The 19,511-nt window shown below is 40.8% G+C and overlaps 1 protein-coding gene across 2 annotated transcripts in view; it reads left to right on the forward strand.

Moving 5' to 3' along the window:
* Positions 1–1,001: 1,001 nt before the first annotated feature.
* The window catches only part of ar (androgen receptor), a 132,786-nt gene continuing 114,276 nt past the window's right edge, over positions 1,002–19,511 (forward strand). Inside the window, exon 1 of one of the 2 annotated variants that reach the window (XM_077231102.1) lies at positions 1,002–3,072. In XM_077231102.1, the coding sequence (XP_077087217.1) occupies positions 1,817–3,072 (1,256 nt within the window). In that variant the 5' untranslated portion in view covers positions 1,002–1,816. The remainder of the gene's footprint in view (positions 3,073–19,511) is intronic. The other variant, XM_077231103.1, reaches the window with a different exon arrangement.

Here is a 19,511-nt window from a genome sequence, read left to right on the forward strand (position 1 = left end):
CACTGAGGACCATTAACATCCCCTGAACCTTCTGGCAAAGAAAATAATAAAGGTCACAGGAAGTTACGGTGAATAAAAGGGTTATTAAGAAATGTCCTTGCCTTTGCAGTCAAATAAGTTCTAGGATAATAATAATATTACATGTAGTACAATGGTCTTTTGATTAAAGCAGTCCTCATGACTGGATGTGACTGAGAAGCCACCTCAGGACCCCACAGTTGTATTACCCTTCAATAAGATATAATTATTGTCATGTTATGTTTCTCATCTTCTGAATGAAAACGTTAGAGTGATGCCTTGCCTTTATCAAAGGAACAACAGTCCAAGCAAAAATATAGTGATTTCATGGATGGCTGGAAAGTTTATTTATCCAACACATTCGGACTCTTTCTCTTTCTTATTTTATTGAGTCAGTCACATTTCCCATATTTCAAATTCCAATCTCAACTGAAAAATTCACATCCTCTCTTACATTTGAAATGTTTACAAAACTAAATTATCCTAATTAATTAAATTCTGTAGCCTAATTTAATAAAATTGTCCGTTAAATTACACACAGAAAATAATTTCATGTGATTTCATATTTACTTTAATTGACATTAAGTGTCTAGACAGAAACATTTACTGCAGCAAGGTTAAATATGGCCATCTCCTTTAAAAAAAAAAAATCTATTTGGCTCTTCAAGTGGCTTATTTTGTGGACTTAACAGTCCCATTGTGAATTTAGTGTGTGCTCAGTAATAAATGCCATGAGAAGCATTTCCACAGAATAAGGCCCAGACCCCCAATAAAGTGCGCACATGTGCAGTTTCTCAGAGCACTGTGGAGCTCATTGATTTTATTGTAGCCTAATTTTCACCAATTTTAAACTTATGATATGCTATAGATCATCAGTGTTTTATTTTAATACTTTTAAAGTGAGTTGTGATCCCCTGATCTCATTTGCAGTGAGCTCTTATTTAGGCTACCCGTATAACTGGCGCCGTTCCTGTGACTGTATTATTTAGCCCTGACAGTTAAAGCGCTCAAGGACTTTCCCGAGCAAACTCTCCGTAAAATTACTGCTTACCCCGACAAAACACCGTGACACAGCAAGATTACCTACGAATGTGCCCAGGAGAGTACCTGACACGAGAAAAAGGGGCTGTAATTACTTAAAAGAGGAAAGTGTAGGCTGTTACGATGCGCCCAGAGTAGGCTACTGTAGCAACAGCCGCTTCGGCTCGGATTGATGATTGAAAACAGACAGCGCAAAATCGTATCGCTTGTTCTCAAGGTAGACGGAAAACTACTCGAGCAGCGGAGAGAAATTCCCACCCCCGGGCCCCGGACTGGTTCACTTTCTCATCCGCTCATTTATGGATAAGACGTGTCTGACTTGACGCTCTGATGATCGGATGCCCCAAACGGTTGTTCGCGTGTATTTTCGGAAAACTTTTCTCTTTGACGTTTATTAAGAGCCGCCTATGCGTGTCCTCTGCGATTTCACGAGCGTTCGTTTGATTATTTTTGCTTACACACTCTCGCCCTGCGCAGCTCCCTGTCTGTCTGACTGGAACTTTTTCCAAGTATAGGCTATCGTCGAAGCACTTGTTGCGGTGAGTCACCTTTAAACCCTCACGGGTTGTGTGTTTTGTACTCTGTTTCTAGACTATTGAGGATCCGTTCGGCTTGCGAGTCCCCAGACACAGTTTTTCACGGATCTTGCCAAAGCGTTTTTCAAAACGTGCGCGTCAAGCGAGCGAGTAACACAGAGACTTTGGACATTTCTAGCTCAAAGAAGTGCGGCTTCCTGCAGGAGACCGCGTCGAGGGAAATGCGTTTAGGCAAACTGTCCCCCCGCAGAGGAATAATATGCTGCCCCGAAAAAGAGTGCGAGAGTTCGGTGATACAAGCAGCTGCAAGCCGTATTCATTTTCTCAAGAGTTCAACAGTAAGCAAAAGCGACTCATCTCTGTCATCTAGCGGCTCGGGCCGCGCAGACGCCACCGAAAGCAGCGGCAGTCGCGCAGGTTTCCTTCGGGGCGCTGGGAGCGGACAGAAGGGCTACGGTGCAGCTGAAGTTCACAAGCGCGAGTTGGGCTCGGGCCGTGACGCAAGTGTGGCGAGTAGTAGTCGCGCATGCAGCAGCAGCAGCACCATTTCGGAGACAGCGCGAGAGCTGTGCAAAGCCGTGTCCGTGTCTTTGGGCTTAGCTATGGAGTCCAGCGAACTAGGTGAGGTGGGACCGCACCATGCACCGCCACCACCGCCCCTGACCACTGAAAGTAGTAGTGATGAAATGTATTTGCCTTTGCTCGACTGCTCAGTGAGCGAACCTGAGGAAGGAGCGAAAGACAGAGAATACGCTCTCGCGACGGGACAGAGAGACAGAGGCTTAGAGCTGCGAGGCAGGGACAAAGTGCTCGGGATGTTTAAAAGTGGTGACCTGGTGCAGCTAGCAGGTGAGATGACAACCTTGCAGTACAACAACGCGTCTAGATCGCACTTAACATCAGATGTGGAGGAGGTGCATGAGTTCGCCAGCATGTCTGGGGACATTGTCAACCTGAGTTCAGAAGGTACGGCAGCGACGACAGCATCGGGTATGGACGCGACGCACGCGGCTTCGTGCCAGTTCGAACAACTGTTGCCTGCTAGCATGGCCCATTTCGTCCACCCGGAGTTCGAAAACGGACCGAGCGAAAGCTTCACGAAGCCCTCGGGGATGACCGGGGAGTTTGTGGGGCCCGTGGATAATTACGTGAATCACTATAACGTCAAAATTAAGGCAGAGATGATGCCCCGTGAACTGAATGACACCTGGGCGTACCCGCATAGGTACGCTGATGACTCTAACGGCCAGTACGGGCCTCCAAAACAGAGGACCACTTACGCTACTGGCCATGAAACGCCGTTTATTTGTAACCCATACGAGTATGGCCAAAGCGGGTCTCTGGTTCCGCGAGAGCGACATCCGCCCGAACAGTGGTACCCGGTCGGGATGTTGGGCCGTCCCCCGTACCCTAACGTGCCCTGCGTAAAAAACGAGGTGGGCGAATGGCTGGATGTTACATCGTTAACAGATGGCAGGTAAGAAGGGGCACTGCTTTTCCTTTTTCGTTGGCTACAAACAATAAACTTTTTTGAGAAAGTTAATAAATAGCACATAGACATTGATTGACGTTTGAATAATAAAATAAATTACACGTGCGTCTTTGTTGGCTACCCCGCAATGCGACCGTACGGAGGACAATTAAAGAGTTGGTCCGACTTGTAGAAATTATTTATATATTTATTTGAAGTTGATAAATGAACACATAACCGAAATGATCAAGAAATAATGCACGTGATGAATGGGCATTTTGAAAAACTTATTTGGAAGGCATATAATTAAGTTGTTTAGGGATTTTCAACCTGTACAGACCCAGGGACCCCCCCAATCGAGATACTCAGCCACCCGGGACCACAATATGAAAAGCTAGATTTTTTTTTATAACATTTAATATCTTTAATTAAATATTACTAAAACATTATTTTATATTTTATTATGCTGTGATCCCTGGGTGGCTGAGAATAATATTAGTTTAAAAATGTTCATTCAAATATTAGATATGTAGTGCAATACTTTAGAGAAAAGTCTTTGTTTTAAATATCTTCACCCTATTTAGTACTATCACACCGACCCCTGGTTTCTTGTGACTTTTCAGTTCTGTATGTTCTTTATAAGATTGCTATTAATGGATCAGGGTCAGTTAGCCTTAGGACCATTAGCACAAAATTAAATGTATAATTCCGGGAGGAAGTGTTAATTTGCTTGAAGTTCCTCTCTTTATGTCTGCAGCCAATAAACCAGTACACAGAGACAGCTGTACACATTAATACAGTATCCGAGTCTTTAACACAGAGGCCAGCCTCCTCCCTCAGGGTTGCTGGGTTCCAGGGATACTGCCATCAAGGCAACCCCACACGGTTGTGTCCAAATGCCTCAGATCTCCTATCATTGAACTTCGCTGTATTCTCATTCTATTTCTCAGTCATTTTATCACTCACAGACTATACATGGAAACGGCACATTTTGATTCACACACAGACGTCCAACTGTCGGGTTATGCTTTTAAATTGACAGGCTTTAGCTAAATTTCATTGCTTAAGCTCCTCTGTTAGACATTTTTTACTTTTTTCCTTAATAAGTTGTTATTTTGATATCTCAAATTGTCAGCATTTGTGGTTTTACAACATGCTCTATACGTATAATAAATCTAATTTGACTTCACTGAAGACTGACAGTTGACAGTTTAGCTGTTCTAAAAAAACTCTGGTTTCAGTCAGACCTTTGACGGCTGGAACAAAGCAGGATGATGATAAGAAAATATGTGGGAGACTGAAATGAAACTACCTTAAACTCAGAGTACTGAGAAAATTAGAAACAGTATCTCAGTATTTGTCAAAAGAATCTGAGCGGTTCAATCTGAGGCATTTTTTGTCCGAGGCTGTTTTACTGTTTACAGTCTGTTTTTTTTTTTCTCCTGAAAGGAATTTGGGCTTAGTTGTGTGTTTAACCTTTGAATCTTTGGGGTTTGAATTGGAGGCAACACAACTTGATCTTTTTGGGAAAAATATATTGTTTCAGACACCAGCCAGAACATGAAACTGGCACACACAGACCCAAATAATGAGTGAAAGTGTGAGAGACTTTACACTGGTCTTGACCTGATATCACACATAATAAATCTTCTGAACATGAGTCTTAGAACACGAAGCCACATTCAGGCGGAAAAACTGGTCTGTTAATACCACAATAAAGTTTGAGGGGTAAATTGTATTTATTTGAGTAGGAATTGTTCACACTCGTATGTACAGTATTAATAGTTTGGGATGGTTGTGGTAGTCTGCTTGACCACCAACTGTATTTTAAGGTGATTTTTCGTTTTAATATGCAGTGATTTTGATGAATGGATGGTAAAAAGACAAACACTCAAAGGTTGGATGACCACTGAAGATAGCTGAGTTAGTTGTACATATTTGATTTGTCTGTCTGAAGAAACAGGGACAAAAAGGGAGAGAGGGGTGGGCTTGTGAAAATAGTTTTTGTGTACGCATGTCTCTGTTATGTAATAATCTGAAGTACACCTTGGTCAAATTTAGTTCTGGTTAAACATCATTCCAAATAAGGCAAAGGTTCTTTACAAAGCGTTCTAGTGGAACATCACATGGGGCTTGTACTAAGAACCCTAAAAGATTTCACTGTAACCCCATTGCACTAGAGTTCTGAGAACCCTCTGTTGTGTCAGTGTTCTTATTTCAGCCTGGTCTCATTGTTTATTATCACACTTACAAGTACAAAACATGCAATTTTGTATGTTTGGATAGATTCTGAAATGTACAATATGGACGTATTGACAACATTTAAAATGTAAAAATTATTACGCAGATTTACAGCTAATGAAACATAAAAAACTTATGACTCTTTATATTTATGTAGTTGCACTTTTACCGTTTTATAGAAACCTTTTATTTATATATTTTATATTATTTTAATTTTAGTAACAATATAGAATAAAGAAAAATATATTTTGAGCTGCTAATCCCACTCCCACCTCTAAACCTACCCGTAACCATTTCTTTACAATATGTAGCTATAAAGAAAAATTACAGACAGACAAATGCAATCACAATAATTTATTTATTACAGAAATGTCAAAAGCAGTACCAAAAGTAGTCCAAATGACAGCGGTATATAATAGTTTTGTATGAGGTACAGAGCACAATTTAAGTTGTTAATTGCTGAAAATCATATTCCGATCCACTCTGTGAAGGCACACATTTCTCATTCAAACGCACATTAACAAAACACAGCATGTCGCAAACTGGGACTAAAGCCCGGTGCACACTGGGATTTATAATAGTCCTTTACGATTGTTTCTTGTTAGACTGTACGAACATGAACCCCGATGTGATGCATGTCACACTGTAGATCTGAGTTGTCATTGTTACGACAGTCGAGACACTTTTAAAACGGACGCAGACAGGAAAACTCATCCGAGGTTTTACATAATTTTTCAATGACATGTTCGGTGAGGCCGTGAGCTGAATTACAAATCTCTAATGCTAATTTTGGTCACGGCTTGTCTCGAAAAACAAAGACAATTTGGCGGTCGTCGTAGGAGTAGTCACGCTGCAGAAGGGAAAATGTGACCCTGGATGACAAAACCAGTCATATGGGTCATTGTTTTGAAATTGAGATTTATATATCACATGAAAGCTGAATAAATAAGCTTTCCATTGATGTATGGTTTGTTGGGATAGGACAATATTTGGCCGAGATACAACTATTTGAAAATCTGTAATCTGAGGGTGCAAAAAAATCGAAACATTGAGAAAATCGCCTTTAAAGTTGCTCATTTATGTTCGCGATTGTGCTGCATTCACTCACAAAAATAAATGTTTTATACATTTACGGTAGGAAATTTACAAAATATCTTCATGGAACATGATCTTTACTTAATATCCTAAGGATTTTTGGCATAAAAGAAAAATTGATAATTTTGACCCATACATGGGAATATTGTTGGCTATTCCCACAAATATACCCGTGCTACTTAAGACTGGTTTTGTGATCCAGGGTCACAAATTAGAATGCAACGGTCATTAATCGGCTGTAGGTGAACGTGTCAAATTAGCGACCAAAGACTTCAAATTTTAGCCTAGGATCAGAGGAATCTTTTAGGATTTCTAAATTTGTCTCAGACGGCCAAATTGTGGCCATAATCGTAGAACCTAAGCCATATTTAGTTTGACATATTCACCGACAGCAGATAAAATGTTGCGATAAAATTTGACCTCTGACAAATTCTGGCAGTGCCCGAAGATTTGACTCGCAGTCCTGCAGTGTGACTTCTCCTACGTCGACCGTCGAATTGACACCATGACCAATTAATTAATTAAAGTTTTGTTAACGCAATTAAAGATTTCTTTGTATCCACCAATTCAATCCCGCGTGCAATGCAGCTCACTGTCACCGAACGTGTCATTGATTGATGATGTACATTTTTGGAGGAGTTTTATTGTGTGTTTTTAACGTGTCTTGACTGCCGTACAGTCTGGCATCAATGACAACTAAGATCCTACAGTGTGACATGGCTTACAGCGATGATCATGTTCATACAGTCTGACAAGGAACAATCGTAAAGGACTATTATAAACCACACAGTGTGCACCCAGGAGCAAACAACTTTAATATTATATCATAAAGCTTATTGAGGTGACAATTTCTGAATTTATAACGAGTCCAGGACTTGACGTTTGCGGTCACTGCTGAGAATGAGGATGAAGATCACTGAATAAAGGCTGGAATTTGGGTCTGTTCCTCAGAATCTGAAGATTTGGATTAAAGCGCACAACTAAAATTTATTACTGTAACTTGTGATTCTATATTGCGTTTTTATAATGTATTTTATGGTTCTATTGTCAATCACAGCATGTACAGGCTTACTGAGAAAATGCCTTTTGTATCCCACGGCAAACAAAATAAATATTACATGATAAGTAGTAAACATATTACAGAAATTTTATTTATTATGTTTGATCTTTAACTTTATGTAATCCTTCGAAATTAGTTGGCAGCAGAAGTCACAGAACGAAATCATATTTCATATTAGGTAAATTAGTAAACTGTTTAATAAATGCGATTGAAAACATAATGTCATTGACATTACAATTGAATAAAATACAATCAAATAATTCATGCCATGATTTCACTATTCTTGAATATGAATTTGTACACATTTGTACGTTTGAAAAGTTGTTCATATGTAAATAACTTAAGATGCTGGCATGCTGCCAACATGTCAATATTATACGTTTCAGGGTGTATGCAAACGTAAGTAAATATATGTGGTAGAACCATGTACAAATACATAATAATTCTTATGAGATCACATTGCTTATTTGCATTGACAATAATGATTTTAAGTGTAGTTATAACCGTCATATTTAAAGTGTTTCTTATGTGCTGAACTACAGTGCTACAGGCATACACAACCCTGGCAGTGCTCAGAACAAATAATTGTTTAAAGGGATAGTTCACCCAACAATAAAAATGTTGTCATGTTGTTTTAAACCTCTATGACTTTCTTTCTTCTGTGGAGCACAAAGTGTATTTTAAAACATGTTTTTGATTTGTCCATACAATAAAAATCAGTGGGGTCCAGTGTTATTTTCTCTTCCACAGAAGAAAGGAAGTTGTACAGGTTTGGAACAATATGAGGGTGAGTAGCCTAAATGATGACAGAAAAATTAAAAATATCATTATTTATTCACCCTCATGGCATTTCAAAACCAAATGTTTATTTCTTTGGAAAACAAAAGGAGAATTTTTGAAAAATCTTTATAAAGCTCTTTCCTATGCAATGAGAGATCATACTGACATTACAGTGTCTGTCAAATAATAATAATTAAAAAAAGCTTTGTTTGAGAAATAGCTTGTGTGTGGTGGGCTTTATGGAGCAATATGGCTGCGAGGTGGATGCTGCACATTGGTTGTGGTTGAGGAGATTCCCCCCTTCCATATGTAAAGTGCTTTAAATACTCTAAAAATGCTATATAAATGTAACAAATTATTATTATTATAGAAAGAAAATCTGATCTTCCTCTCCACTGAAGCCTGATCTCTCATTTACATGTTCATTCAGATAAAAAAAGGTACATTTGACACAATTGATGGCTATGTAATGACAAAATTATGATTAAATAATGACAGAATTTTAATTATTTTGTTTTGGGTGCCTCCTGTATGCCGTGCTTCAGTAAAGAGTCAGTAAAGAGCATAATGTGTGCTATTTGCTGCGGAAAAATCATCTGCATGTTCTTTGGAGATTAGGATTTCAATCCTATGTTTTTGTTCGATCTGTAAATCCAGTATCTTTATATGATTATTTGGCCCTAAAACTGCAAGTTATTGAAACAGTGATGTACAGTAAATGACCGACTGCAATGATATTATAAATATAGACAAACACGGTGCACTCAGCAATTGGATATGTATAGAGAAGCAGTGAGTTGTGTTCTGTTGTAATGTGTAGGTTTATACACCTGTCTCTGGAATATTGCCCTTTTGTATATATAAATCAATTCTGAGCAAAGTAGTAGCCTACCAGCCGTCACTGCCATCAACAGCTTGTAGGCTCTCTGGAAACAGATGACACAGCAACCTTGTCACATGAAACCATATGCTTATGACCTTCTTTGAAGTTTTTAATATCAAGTGCTGCTCCCATGCTTTGATCAAAATGTGTTATACTCTTTTCTCTGCTTAAACTTGCCCTTTCCATTTTTAAAAGCACTTTTTTTCCCTATACTGTAAAATGACGTCAATGATGACGGTTCTCCTTGCCATACTGTATCACACAGTCAGTAATGATGCTCGTTTTTAATAGCAATTCCTCTCAATATTGTTGATTTGCTGTCACAGCTCTTACATTGAGATCCTTTGGAAGGCTATGCAGAGGTGAAAAGTTGCGTACAAAGTTTGCGTATGTACTGACCCTGTTTATTTACGCTAACATGTTCTGGGTCTTATTGTAATCAAGTTAGTAATTGTAATCAGATATAACATAAAACGTCTTCATAATCTTTCATAAAAACATAATAACTTTTTCTGCCTCTGAAAAATCATGTAGAAACAACTTTTCCCAATCCAGTCAATTTTTTCTAATTTATTAACCTGGAAATCACAATATGGGAATAAAAAGTGCTGTGAATGCCATTTCCTGTTGATTTTAAGCAATTGCATTGTGACATGAACACCACAATATGAAGTTGTGATATAAGGCGAATCTTATAAGAGCTATTGCTATGTGTAGAAAATTTGTATTCATTACCCTACAAAAAGTTTTGTAGGTTTGACTTTTCAAATTAAAAATTAGGATGTAGTCTAAGAGACCAAATTGTCTTAAAGATGTTTACTGTTGTTGAACTATCATTTCATTATAGTCGATCACAATTTAACGAACATACAGATACATTGAAAAAGAGAAACAATGATGTTTATTATCTATGCAGCAGTCCCTGGATACTGTTTCTAATTTATGCTGATTCAAACGGCATTGTATTTTTGAGGTACTTGACAAATGTGGGCGACATTTGCTCCTAAATCCCTGTTTACACCTGGTATTAAAGTCCCCCTGTAATTATCCCTTAAAACTCTTAAAAATCACCAAAATTACATAATTAAATGTTTTTTTCCCTGTGAAACCAAAAAATGACTTGATGGCTTAAAATAGCTTGAATGTAACTCCTACACCCTTGCTTCGTTTAGTACACGGATCCATAAATATGCAAATTAGCCCCGCCTCACACTCTCATTACAGGCAAATAATGAATTAAATGGTGAAACTCTTGGCAGCAACCAGTGGCGTTATGCCCATTCAAAGTGAGGGGGCACTTGCCCCCTCAGATTTTTCCTCCCTGATAATTTTTTGTCACAACTTTATTCCTATTATGCTCCATAATTACCAGAGCCTATAACGACTCAAATGTATTCTTCTGGATGTGTAATAAATCGGTCAGCATCAGCCCGCCCCTTTTTCCTAATATGGTGTCTGTGTATATCAAATCTAGTGCGCTACACGCATAGCGCTCTAGAATCTTTGCTGTGTATGTTCAAGCAACTCACTCACTGGCAATGTTTTACAGATGGTCTTGAAGTGGTAAGTGGGCAAAGCAACATATCGGCATTGAATTAGTTATCGGATGATATTAAAAGGTAGTGGGATTATTTGTGGTTGACCTGGAAATTTGAACTTGATCAAAAAGTTATGGATTTGATATTAGCTGCGAATTCAGAGCATTAACTTAAGTTGTGTGAGTGTAACGTTATCGATAACTAGCCTAGTCTAACCGTAAACTAGTTGGCTAACGTTACTGCCGGCCATACAAAGCCAATAAGCCATAGTAGGTTAAATGTACAAGTTACACGTTACTAGCTTTTCTGTTAGCTCATAAATTACTCTTTACAAGTTCCTTATTTAAAATATAATAATGAGCAGGGTAACTACATTATTTCAATGATTTTACTAAAGTAATGTTACATATTACATTTGATTTGATTACTTTTTTAAATTTCTGTCAAATATTAACTATTTTCAAATAAACGGGGTAGTGTTAACCTTATTCAGCACTGAAATCTGTCAAACTTTTTCAAAGTCCTTCATCACATATTAATATTAAAATAACTTAATTTCAGAGCACCACAAAGTCAGACCTCAGCACATTTATGCACCTTTAATGTAAGATCGTTCTTAGGTCACATACCAATTTAAAATCATAACATAAAAACTGCAATGGTACTGTTTTTAAAATCATCTGTAGTAGGCCTAAGTGTACAGTAAGTGTGTGTGTAAACATGCTTTAGTAGACTTCAAAAGCTTTTGAATTTGAGCTTACAGTTCTTTCATCAACCTGTCTTTTACATAAACTTACAAAATAGATACTTTAGTCCTCAGATAGAGGAGGGTTGCTGCTAGCTCCGTTAAGGTATTTTTGTCCCTCCAAAACTGCATTGAAATTGTATGTTTAGCAGCCAGAATTTAAAACATTTCAGGGGGATAAACCCCCTGACCCCTCCTAACATGATCCATATCACCCGTCAGAAAACAATTGCAACGTCTCAGATTGTAGTTGGTACCAATACCAGTAAAATTTTACGGTTCTCTGTACCAATTTGGGTACCATGCAGCAAAACCTGTTGGAACTATTTTACAGGTCCTTCTCAAAAAATTAGCATATTGTGATAAAGTTCATTATTTTCCATAATGTAATGATAAAAAGTAAACTTTCATATATTTTAGATGCATTTCACACCAACTGAAATATTTCAGGTCTTTTATTGTTTTAATACTGATGATTTTGACATACAGCTCATGAAAACTCAAAATTCCTATCTCAAAAAATTAGCATATTTCATCCGACCAATAAAAGAAGTGTTTTTAATACAAAAAAAGTCAACCTTCAAATAATTATGTTCAGTTATGCACTCAATACTTGGCCGGGAATCCTTTTGCAGAAATGACTGCTTCAATGTGGCGTGGCATGGAGGCAATCAGCCTGTGGCACTGCTGAGGTGTTATGGAGGCCCAGGATGCTTCGATAGCGGCCTTAAGCTCATCCAGAGTGTTGGGTTTTGCTTCTCTCGACTTTCTCTTTACAATATCCCACAGATTCTCTATGGGGTTCAGGTCAGGAGAGTTGGCAGGCCAATTGAGCACAGTAATACCATGGTCAGTAAACCATTTACCAGTGGTTTTGGCACTGTGAGCAGGTGCCAGGTCGTGCTGAAAAATGAAATCAGATGGAAGCATGAAGTGCTCCAAAATCTGCTGATAGCTAGCTGCATTGACCCTGCCGTTGTGGACCAAACACAGTGGACCAACACCAGCAGCTAACATTGCACTCCAGACCATCACTGACTGTGGATACTTGACACTGGACTTCAGACATTTTGGCATTTCCTTCTCCCCAGTCTTCCTCCAGACTCTGGCACCTTGATTTCCGAATGACATGCAAAATTTGTTTTGGACCACTGAGCAACAGTCCAGTGCTGCTTGTCTGTAGCCCAGGTCAGGCGCTTCTGCCGCTGTTTCTGGTTCAAAAGTGGCTTGACCTGGGGCATGCGGCACCTGTAGCCCATTTCCTGCACACGCCTGTGCACGGTGGCTCTGCATGTTTCTACTCCAGACTCAGTCCACTGCCTCCGCAGGTCCCCCAAGGTCTAGAATCGGTCCTTCTCCACAATCTTACTCAGGGTCCGGTCACCTCTTCTCGTTGTGCAGCTTTTTTTGCCCACTTTTTCCTTCCCACAGACTTCCCACTGAGGTGCCTTGATACAGCACTCTGGGAACAGCCTATTTGTTCAGAAATTTCTTTCTGTGTCTTACCCTCTTGCTTGAGGGTGTCAATGATGGCCTTCTGGACAGCAGTCAGGTCGGCAGTCTTACTCATGATTGCGGTTTTGAGTAATGAAACAGGCTGGGAGTTTTTAAAAGCCTCAGGAATCTTTTGCAGGTGTTTAGAGTTAATTAGTTGATTCAGATGATTAGGTTAATAGCTCGTTTAGAGACCCTTTTCATGATATGCTACTTTTTTGAGATAGGAATTTTGTGTTTTCATGAGCTGTATGCCCAGTGCTCGAAGTGGGGCGGTACTCACCGGTACGCAGTACGGGCACTTCTACATTTTACTCTTAAGCGTACCTGCACTTTTTCTTGCGTACCGCTACTTCTCGCATGTAGCCGGTACTCTACCACTGACAGAAAAAGCGTCAGTGTCAAGCCCGTTTCACATATACTCCGTTTGCAGTGCGTATGTGGTGCATATTTTTTCCACACCCGTATTAACAGGTTAGAGCGTTCACACTGCACGCGGATGCGCTCCGGCGATCCGTTCCGGGAGCGGTGTGTAGCCTATACAGCAGTGCAGAGATCGTTTCCACACCGAGTCTATTTCTGCTGTTCTGCACGTGCTGAATTAAAGTTACAGCGCATGGTTCGTGGTCAAAATGAACACAGATTGACATGAAAATATAATAATCTTACCATAAATGCATTTAATTAAATAAAATGTGTAGTATCTCACCATAAATGTATTTTTGGACTTGCAGACTTGGAGGAGTTCCGTTTTCTCACACACACACACACACACACACACACACACACACACACACACACACACACACACACACACACACACACACACACACACACACACACACACACACATAGACACACACATAGACACACACGCACACACACACATAGACACACACGCGCCCGCACGCACGCACGCACGCACACACACACACACACACACGACTTGTTTAAATACATTTATGTTGTTAATAAATAACAATAAATTGTTGTTGTACCAGCAATATCTCCAAGTTTTGTTTTTCACAGTAGAAAAATTTTATGATTTGCCAGTGCAAGAGAGTACCAGCACCTTTTTTCCCCCACTTCAAGCACTGTGTATGCCAAAATCATCAGTATTAAAACAATAAAAGACCTGAAATATTTCAGTTGGTGTGCAATGAATCTAAAATATATGAAAGTTTAATTTTTATCATTACATTATGGAAAATAATGAACTTTATCACAATATGCTAATTTTTTGAGAAGGACCTGTACTATTTAATTAACTATAAAAAAAGAGGTTATTATTAAATAATATATTTAAAAGCATTTTGCCATCAAATGTTTATAAGTAAACATTGTTTATAGAAAGATAAAGTGAAAAAATAGTAATAGAAGGAATGACAAATAAACCCATTCACATTACATAGAACACGTGGCAGTCTATTAGTTTGCATTTGCACTCTAAGACTTAATGCACATCTATTTTGACACACAGATTCTTCTGTCCTTCTTTTGCTAAGATTATATCACTGTTAAATAATTGCAGTTCCGGATTCAGTCACGCCTTTTAAGTACAGTTGTAAATCCAGAAACTTTGCAGTGTACTGAGCAGCATGAAATCAAAATTTTTACCCAGATAGTATACTGTAATGGGTTATAAACAGAAAGCAAGCAAAGAGCACTCCCTCCTGTACTGTATTAAATGATAAGCTATTTCTTCACAATAGCTGTTTATTCAGCGTAGTGAAGCCTCTCCTCCATTGATATCCATTCTGAAAAACGTCCTCTTGTCTCCTTACATATGTACTGCCAAAGCTGCAACGTTAGCTTTTATGCTTTTTTGGCTAAAGGTTGCAGGCTTGCCTTCCAGTGACAAAAATGTTTTACTCTAAATATACTCTCATTGGGAACAATATTTAGAGTTCTTATCTTATTTGTATAAAAAATTTTTTTTTTTAAGATAAGGCAGAGTAGGTAATGTTGGGACAGGTAGAACTAATTTACAGCATTACCACTTCCATTAAATGTGTTGTAGTATTTAATAATAGGCGTTGTGTAATATTGTTTATTGGATTGTACATTGATTGTACATATTGTATATTATAATAAAATAAACAATATCGATGTTTTCTTTCTTTGGCTTTAAAGTTTTACCAGTTAAAATAAGACTTGAATGACTATGAGTGCCATGCACTCCCTAATGAAAAATAAATGTACTTAATTGTGTTAAAAAAAAACATTTATTTATTTAATAAGTATACTAAAAATACATTGACATGTCAATGTACTAACTGAAAATACACTGTGCTTGATGAAAGCATGACATAAATAACTACATTTACAAACTTAGTACATTACAAATTAATTTGTAAAGTAGGATACCTTTTAGAAATGCAATTGGGGAAGGATTGAATATATATTCATCTTTAAGAAAGTACACTGGCTAATTCCATCTACAACATGTTTGATAATGACGTTCTCTGAGCAAAGAATAAAAAATAAAAAAAAGACCTACCAACGCACACACACACAAATATTTATATATAACATACTAACTGGACGAAACCTTTGAAAGAGGATGCCCACTTCAGAACCCCAATGACATGCCTATGCTCACTCAGTACAACAACTAGTCTCGATAAGGGATGAATGAGGCAACTCATCTTATGACCCTGTAGATGTATGAAGGCCATACTAATGTTTGTCTGTGGGGATTGTTTGTATGTTGTCATGTCATTAAAGTAAACAAGGCATCCGTATGAGTTCTCACCTAAGACTATGACACAACAGACAATATCACATTCTGTGTATTGATATTTGTTTGTTCCTTCGCCCCTTAAATGGGTCGGAAGTATTGTAATAATGTAATTTCAACCTAAATATAGGCTACAGTATGTTTGTTCAGTGAAGGGGGCAGTTTTTGTATATGTTTGATAAGTCAATCTCTCTTCACCTTACATTCACAGGCTGTGAAATGGAATTCACCAACAATCGGTTTTGCTGTACTTTTGTTAAACAACCGAACTCGCTACAATGCACACTTTTGGGAATCTGTGTTGCAGATTTGGCACATTTCTCAGAGGGAAAACGTCTCAGGTTACGACTGTAACCCGTGTTCCCTGAGAAAGGGAACGAGAACTGGGTCGAATGACACTTTGGGGGAACACCCCTCAGCTTAGCGCCTCTGAAGCATGAATGAAACTAATCCAATCCTGATTGGTGTTGCCTCATGACGTAACATGTTACGGCATACATGGAAACTACACAGGGACGCCGGCACACAACAGAGTTAGCTTCTGCGATGAAGCAAGTCGCTCCCAGGCAGGGGAAGGCGTGGCGAAGGGACGCAGTTCTCGTTCCCTTTCACAGGGAACAAGGGTTACAGTCGTAACCCGAGACATTCCCTTTCGAGGGAACTCGAACTGCATCGAATGACACTTTGGGGGAACGAGTACCCACTATGCCACAACGAGCCCTGCCAGTCCTAGTGTGAAGCTGCTCACAGGCACACGTGGGACGAGAGCACAAGAGTGCCAGCTGTAGATGGAATGTCCAGACTATAAAACCTAATAAAGGTGTGAGGGGTGGCCCATCCTGCTGCATCGCAGACTTCCTGGATCGGTGCCCCTGAGAGGAGGGCTCTAGAGCAGTGGTTCTCAACTCCAGTCCTCGGGACCCGCTGCTCTGCACATTTTGTATGTCTCTCTTATCTGACACACTCAGTTCAGTTCAAGGAGTCTCTCCTAACGAGCTGGTGATCTGAATCAGGTGTGTTAAATAAGGAGACATAAAAAGGACCCGAGGACTGGAGTTGAGAACCACTGCTTTAGAGGATGCCATGCCTCTGATTGAATGAGCCCTCACGGCCAAAGGTGAAGGCAAATTGAGCACCTGGTAGGCCATAGATATAGCTTGGACAATTCAGTTGCTGATGGTTTGCTTGGAAGCGGGAAGCTCCTTCTTGGGTGACCCGAAACACACCAGCAACTAGTCTGACTTCTGCCATGAAGAAGACCTCTGGATACATAATTTAAGAGCTGACAGGGCAGAGCAGATGAAGTTTCTCCTCATCCGCCGTCACGTGAGGTGGAGGATGAAAAGCCTGAAGAACCGTAGGCCGTGCCACATTAGATGGCACCTTAGGCAAATAGCCCGGCCTGGAATGTAAGATGGCTTTAATGTCGCCAAGAGCAAACTCCAGGCACCCATTGGATATAGAGAGCACCTGGAGATATCCTACCCTCCTCAGAGAAGTAATGGCCAAAATAAAACACCTTTAGGGAAAGGTTATTGGCCTTAGCCGACTCCAGCGCTTCGAAGGGGGCCTCGGCCAGCCCTTCGAGAATCACTGCCAGGTCCCATGTGGGAACCCTGGTACGAGCCGCAGGTCTCATCCTCCAAGCCCCACGGAGGAAACGTACGACCAACTGCTGTCTCCCCAGAGGCCCATCACCCAGAGGAGTGTGGAAAGCCGCAATGGTAGCCACGTACACCTTGAGTGTGGACGGGGTAAGACCAGCCGATCTTGGAAGAACTCCACCACTGAAGCCACTGGGCAGTTAACTGGGTCCACCTCACGCTCTCTACACCAATTGGTGCAAACATTCCACTTTAAGCCGTACAATTTCCTCATGGAGGGAGCTCTAGAGCTGAGTATGGCCTCCACTACTCCTGCTGACAGGCCGGCCTCAACGTACTGTGACCAGACCCACAGTTTCCATAGTTCTGGCCGAGGGTGAAATATTGAGCCCCCCCACAGTTTCCATAGTTCCGGCCGAGGGTGAAATATTGAGCCCTCTGCCTGTGTCAACAGGTCCCTCCTAGGGGGAATCTCCCACGGAGCGCCGTCCAGGAACGATGTTATGTCGGAGAACCATACTCGGTCCAGCCACAATGGGGCTACCAGCAGTAGACTGATCCCGTCGCTACGGACCCTCTCTAGAACTCAGGATGTCTTCCCCGTGATTCTGATTTCCCGAGAAGTATGTTGCTCTGAGAGACAACAGTTTCCCCTGGGACCACAGGAGGATCTGACGCGCCAGTCTGCATAGAGGGCGAGGCCTCAGACCCCCCTGATGGTTTATATAGGCCACTACCGATATAATGTCTGACCTCACAAGGACATGATGGCCCTTGAGGTCTGGCAGGAAACTCCTCAGAGCTCGGGAAACCGCCAACATTTCTAGGCAATTTATGTGCCAGGAGGAATGATGGTCCTGCCATAGGTCTGTCATAAAGCGGCCATCCATGACCGCGCCTCAGCCCGTGAGGGAGGCATCTGTCGAAACGGGTTTCTGGTGACATAATGCTCCCAAAACAGGACCTTGGGAAAGAAACCAAGCTTTCTTCCACATAGATAGGGAACAAACGCATCTGCGCGTAACCCTAATCATGCGGAATGGGTTCCCCCTCTGGGAGAACCCTTTGTTTTCAACCACCACTGCAGGGCCCTCATGTGCAGCAGGCCGAATGGAATGATGTTGGACGCTGCTGCCATGAGCCCTAACACTTGAAAATGTTTCACAGTGATGGCTTGGCCTAGCTTTGTCCTGGACACTGTGGCCAGGATGGACTCGATCTGTGCAGGAGACAATTGTGCCCGCATCATGACCGAGTCCAACATCACTCCCAGGGACTTGGTTCTCTGGGCTTGTATCAACAGGCTCTTTTCGTGTTGAGTCTCAACCCCAGGCTCTGGATGTGGGCGAGGGCAACATCTCGATGCCGAACCGCCAGCTCTTGCGACTGGGCCAGAATCAGCCAGTCATTGATATAGTTGAGCACCCTGATGCCCTGGAGCCTCAGTGGTGCTAGAGTAAATGCACTTGGTAAGTGTGCGAGGGTAGAGAGCTAGGCTGAACGGAAGAACCCGATATTGGTACGCTTCGCTTCAGGTTACAGTCGAACCTCAGGAACTTCCTGTGAGGTGGAAGGATGGAAATGTGGAAGTATGCGTCCTTTAGATCTATCATGACAAACCAATCCTCGGAGTGAATTTGATTCACGATGATGGGAATAGTGAGCATCTTGAACCTGAATCTCCTCAGAGAACGATTCAAGTGCCTGAGATCTATTATTGGGTGCAACCCCCCTATCCTTATATGGAACTTTGAAGTAGCGGCTGTAAAACCCGGACTCCCTGTCCGGTGGAGGAATACGCTCTATAGCCTCCTTTACCAGCAGGGAGTTTACTTCCTGTTCCAATAACCGACCCTGCACTGGGTCGACTACAGTCCAGACCACCCTGTTGAACCTCGGTGGGCGGAAACCGAACTGCAGCCTGTACCCCCTTTTGAATGGTGCGCAGGGCCCAAGGAGAAATATTTGTGAGATTTTTCCATGCATCGAAATATTTAACCAAGGGAACCAGGCTCTCAAGGCTGGCTTCGGTAGCAATCGGGATTCGTTCTCGGCCCCCTGAAGCAGATCTCCGGCAGGGTTCGACCGAAATCGATTCTCGATGGGCGGACACGATTGCTATACTGGGGGGTGTTTGTAAAATACAAATTCTAAAGATGTGCAATAATTTTTAAAAATTACTTTATTGTATTTGAAGCACTACACATTTACTTGGAATGCCATTGAAATGTGTTTTAAAATCACTTAAAGTATGACCTCAGTTTG

The sequence above is a fragment of the Siphateles boraxobius genome, unplaced genomic scaffold, assembly GCF_051911475.1.
Source record: "Siphateles boraxobius isolate OS27281-9 unplaced genomic scaffold, OSU_SipBor_1 16, whole genome shotgun sequence".
Lineage (NCBI taxonomy): Eukaryota > Metazoa > Chordata > Actinopteri > Cypriniformes > Leuciscidae > Siphateles > Siphateles boraxobius.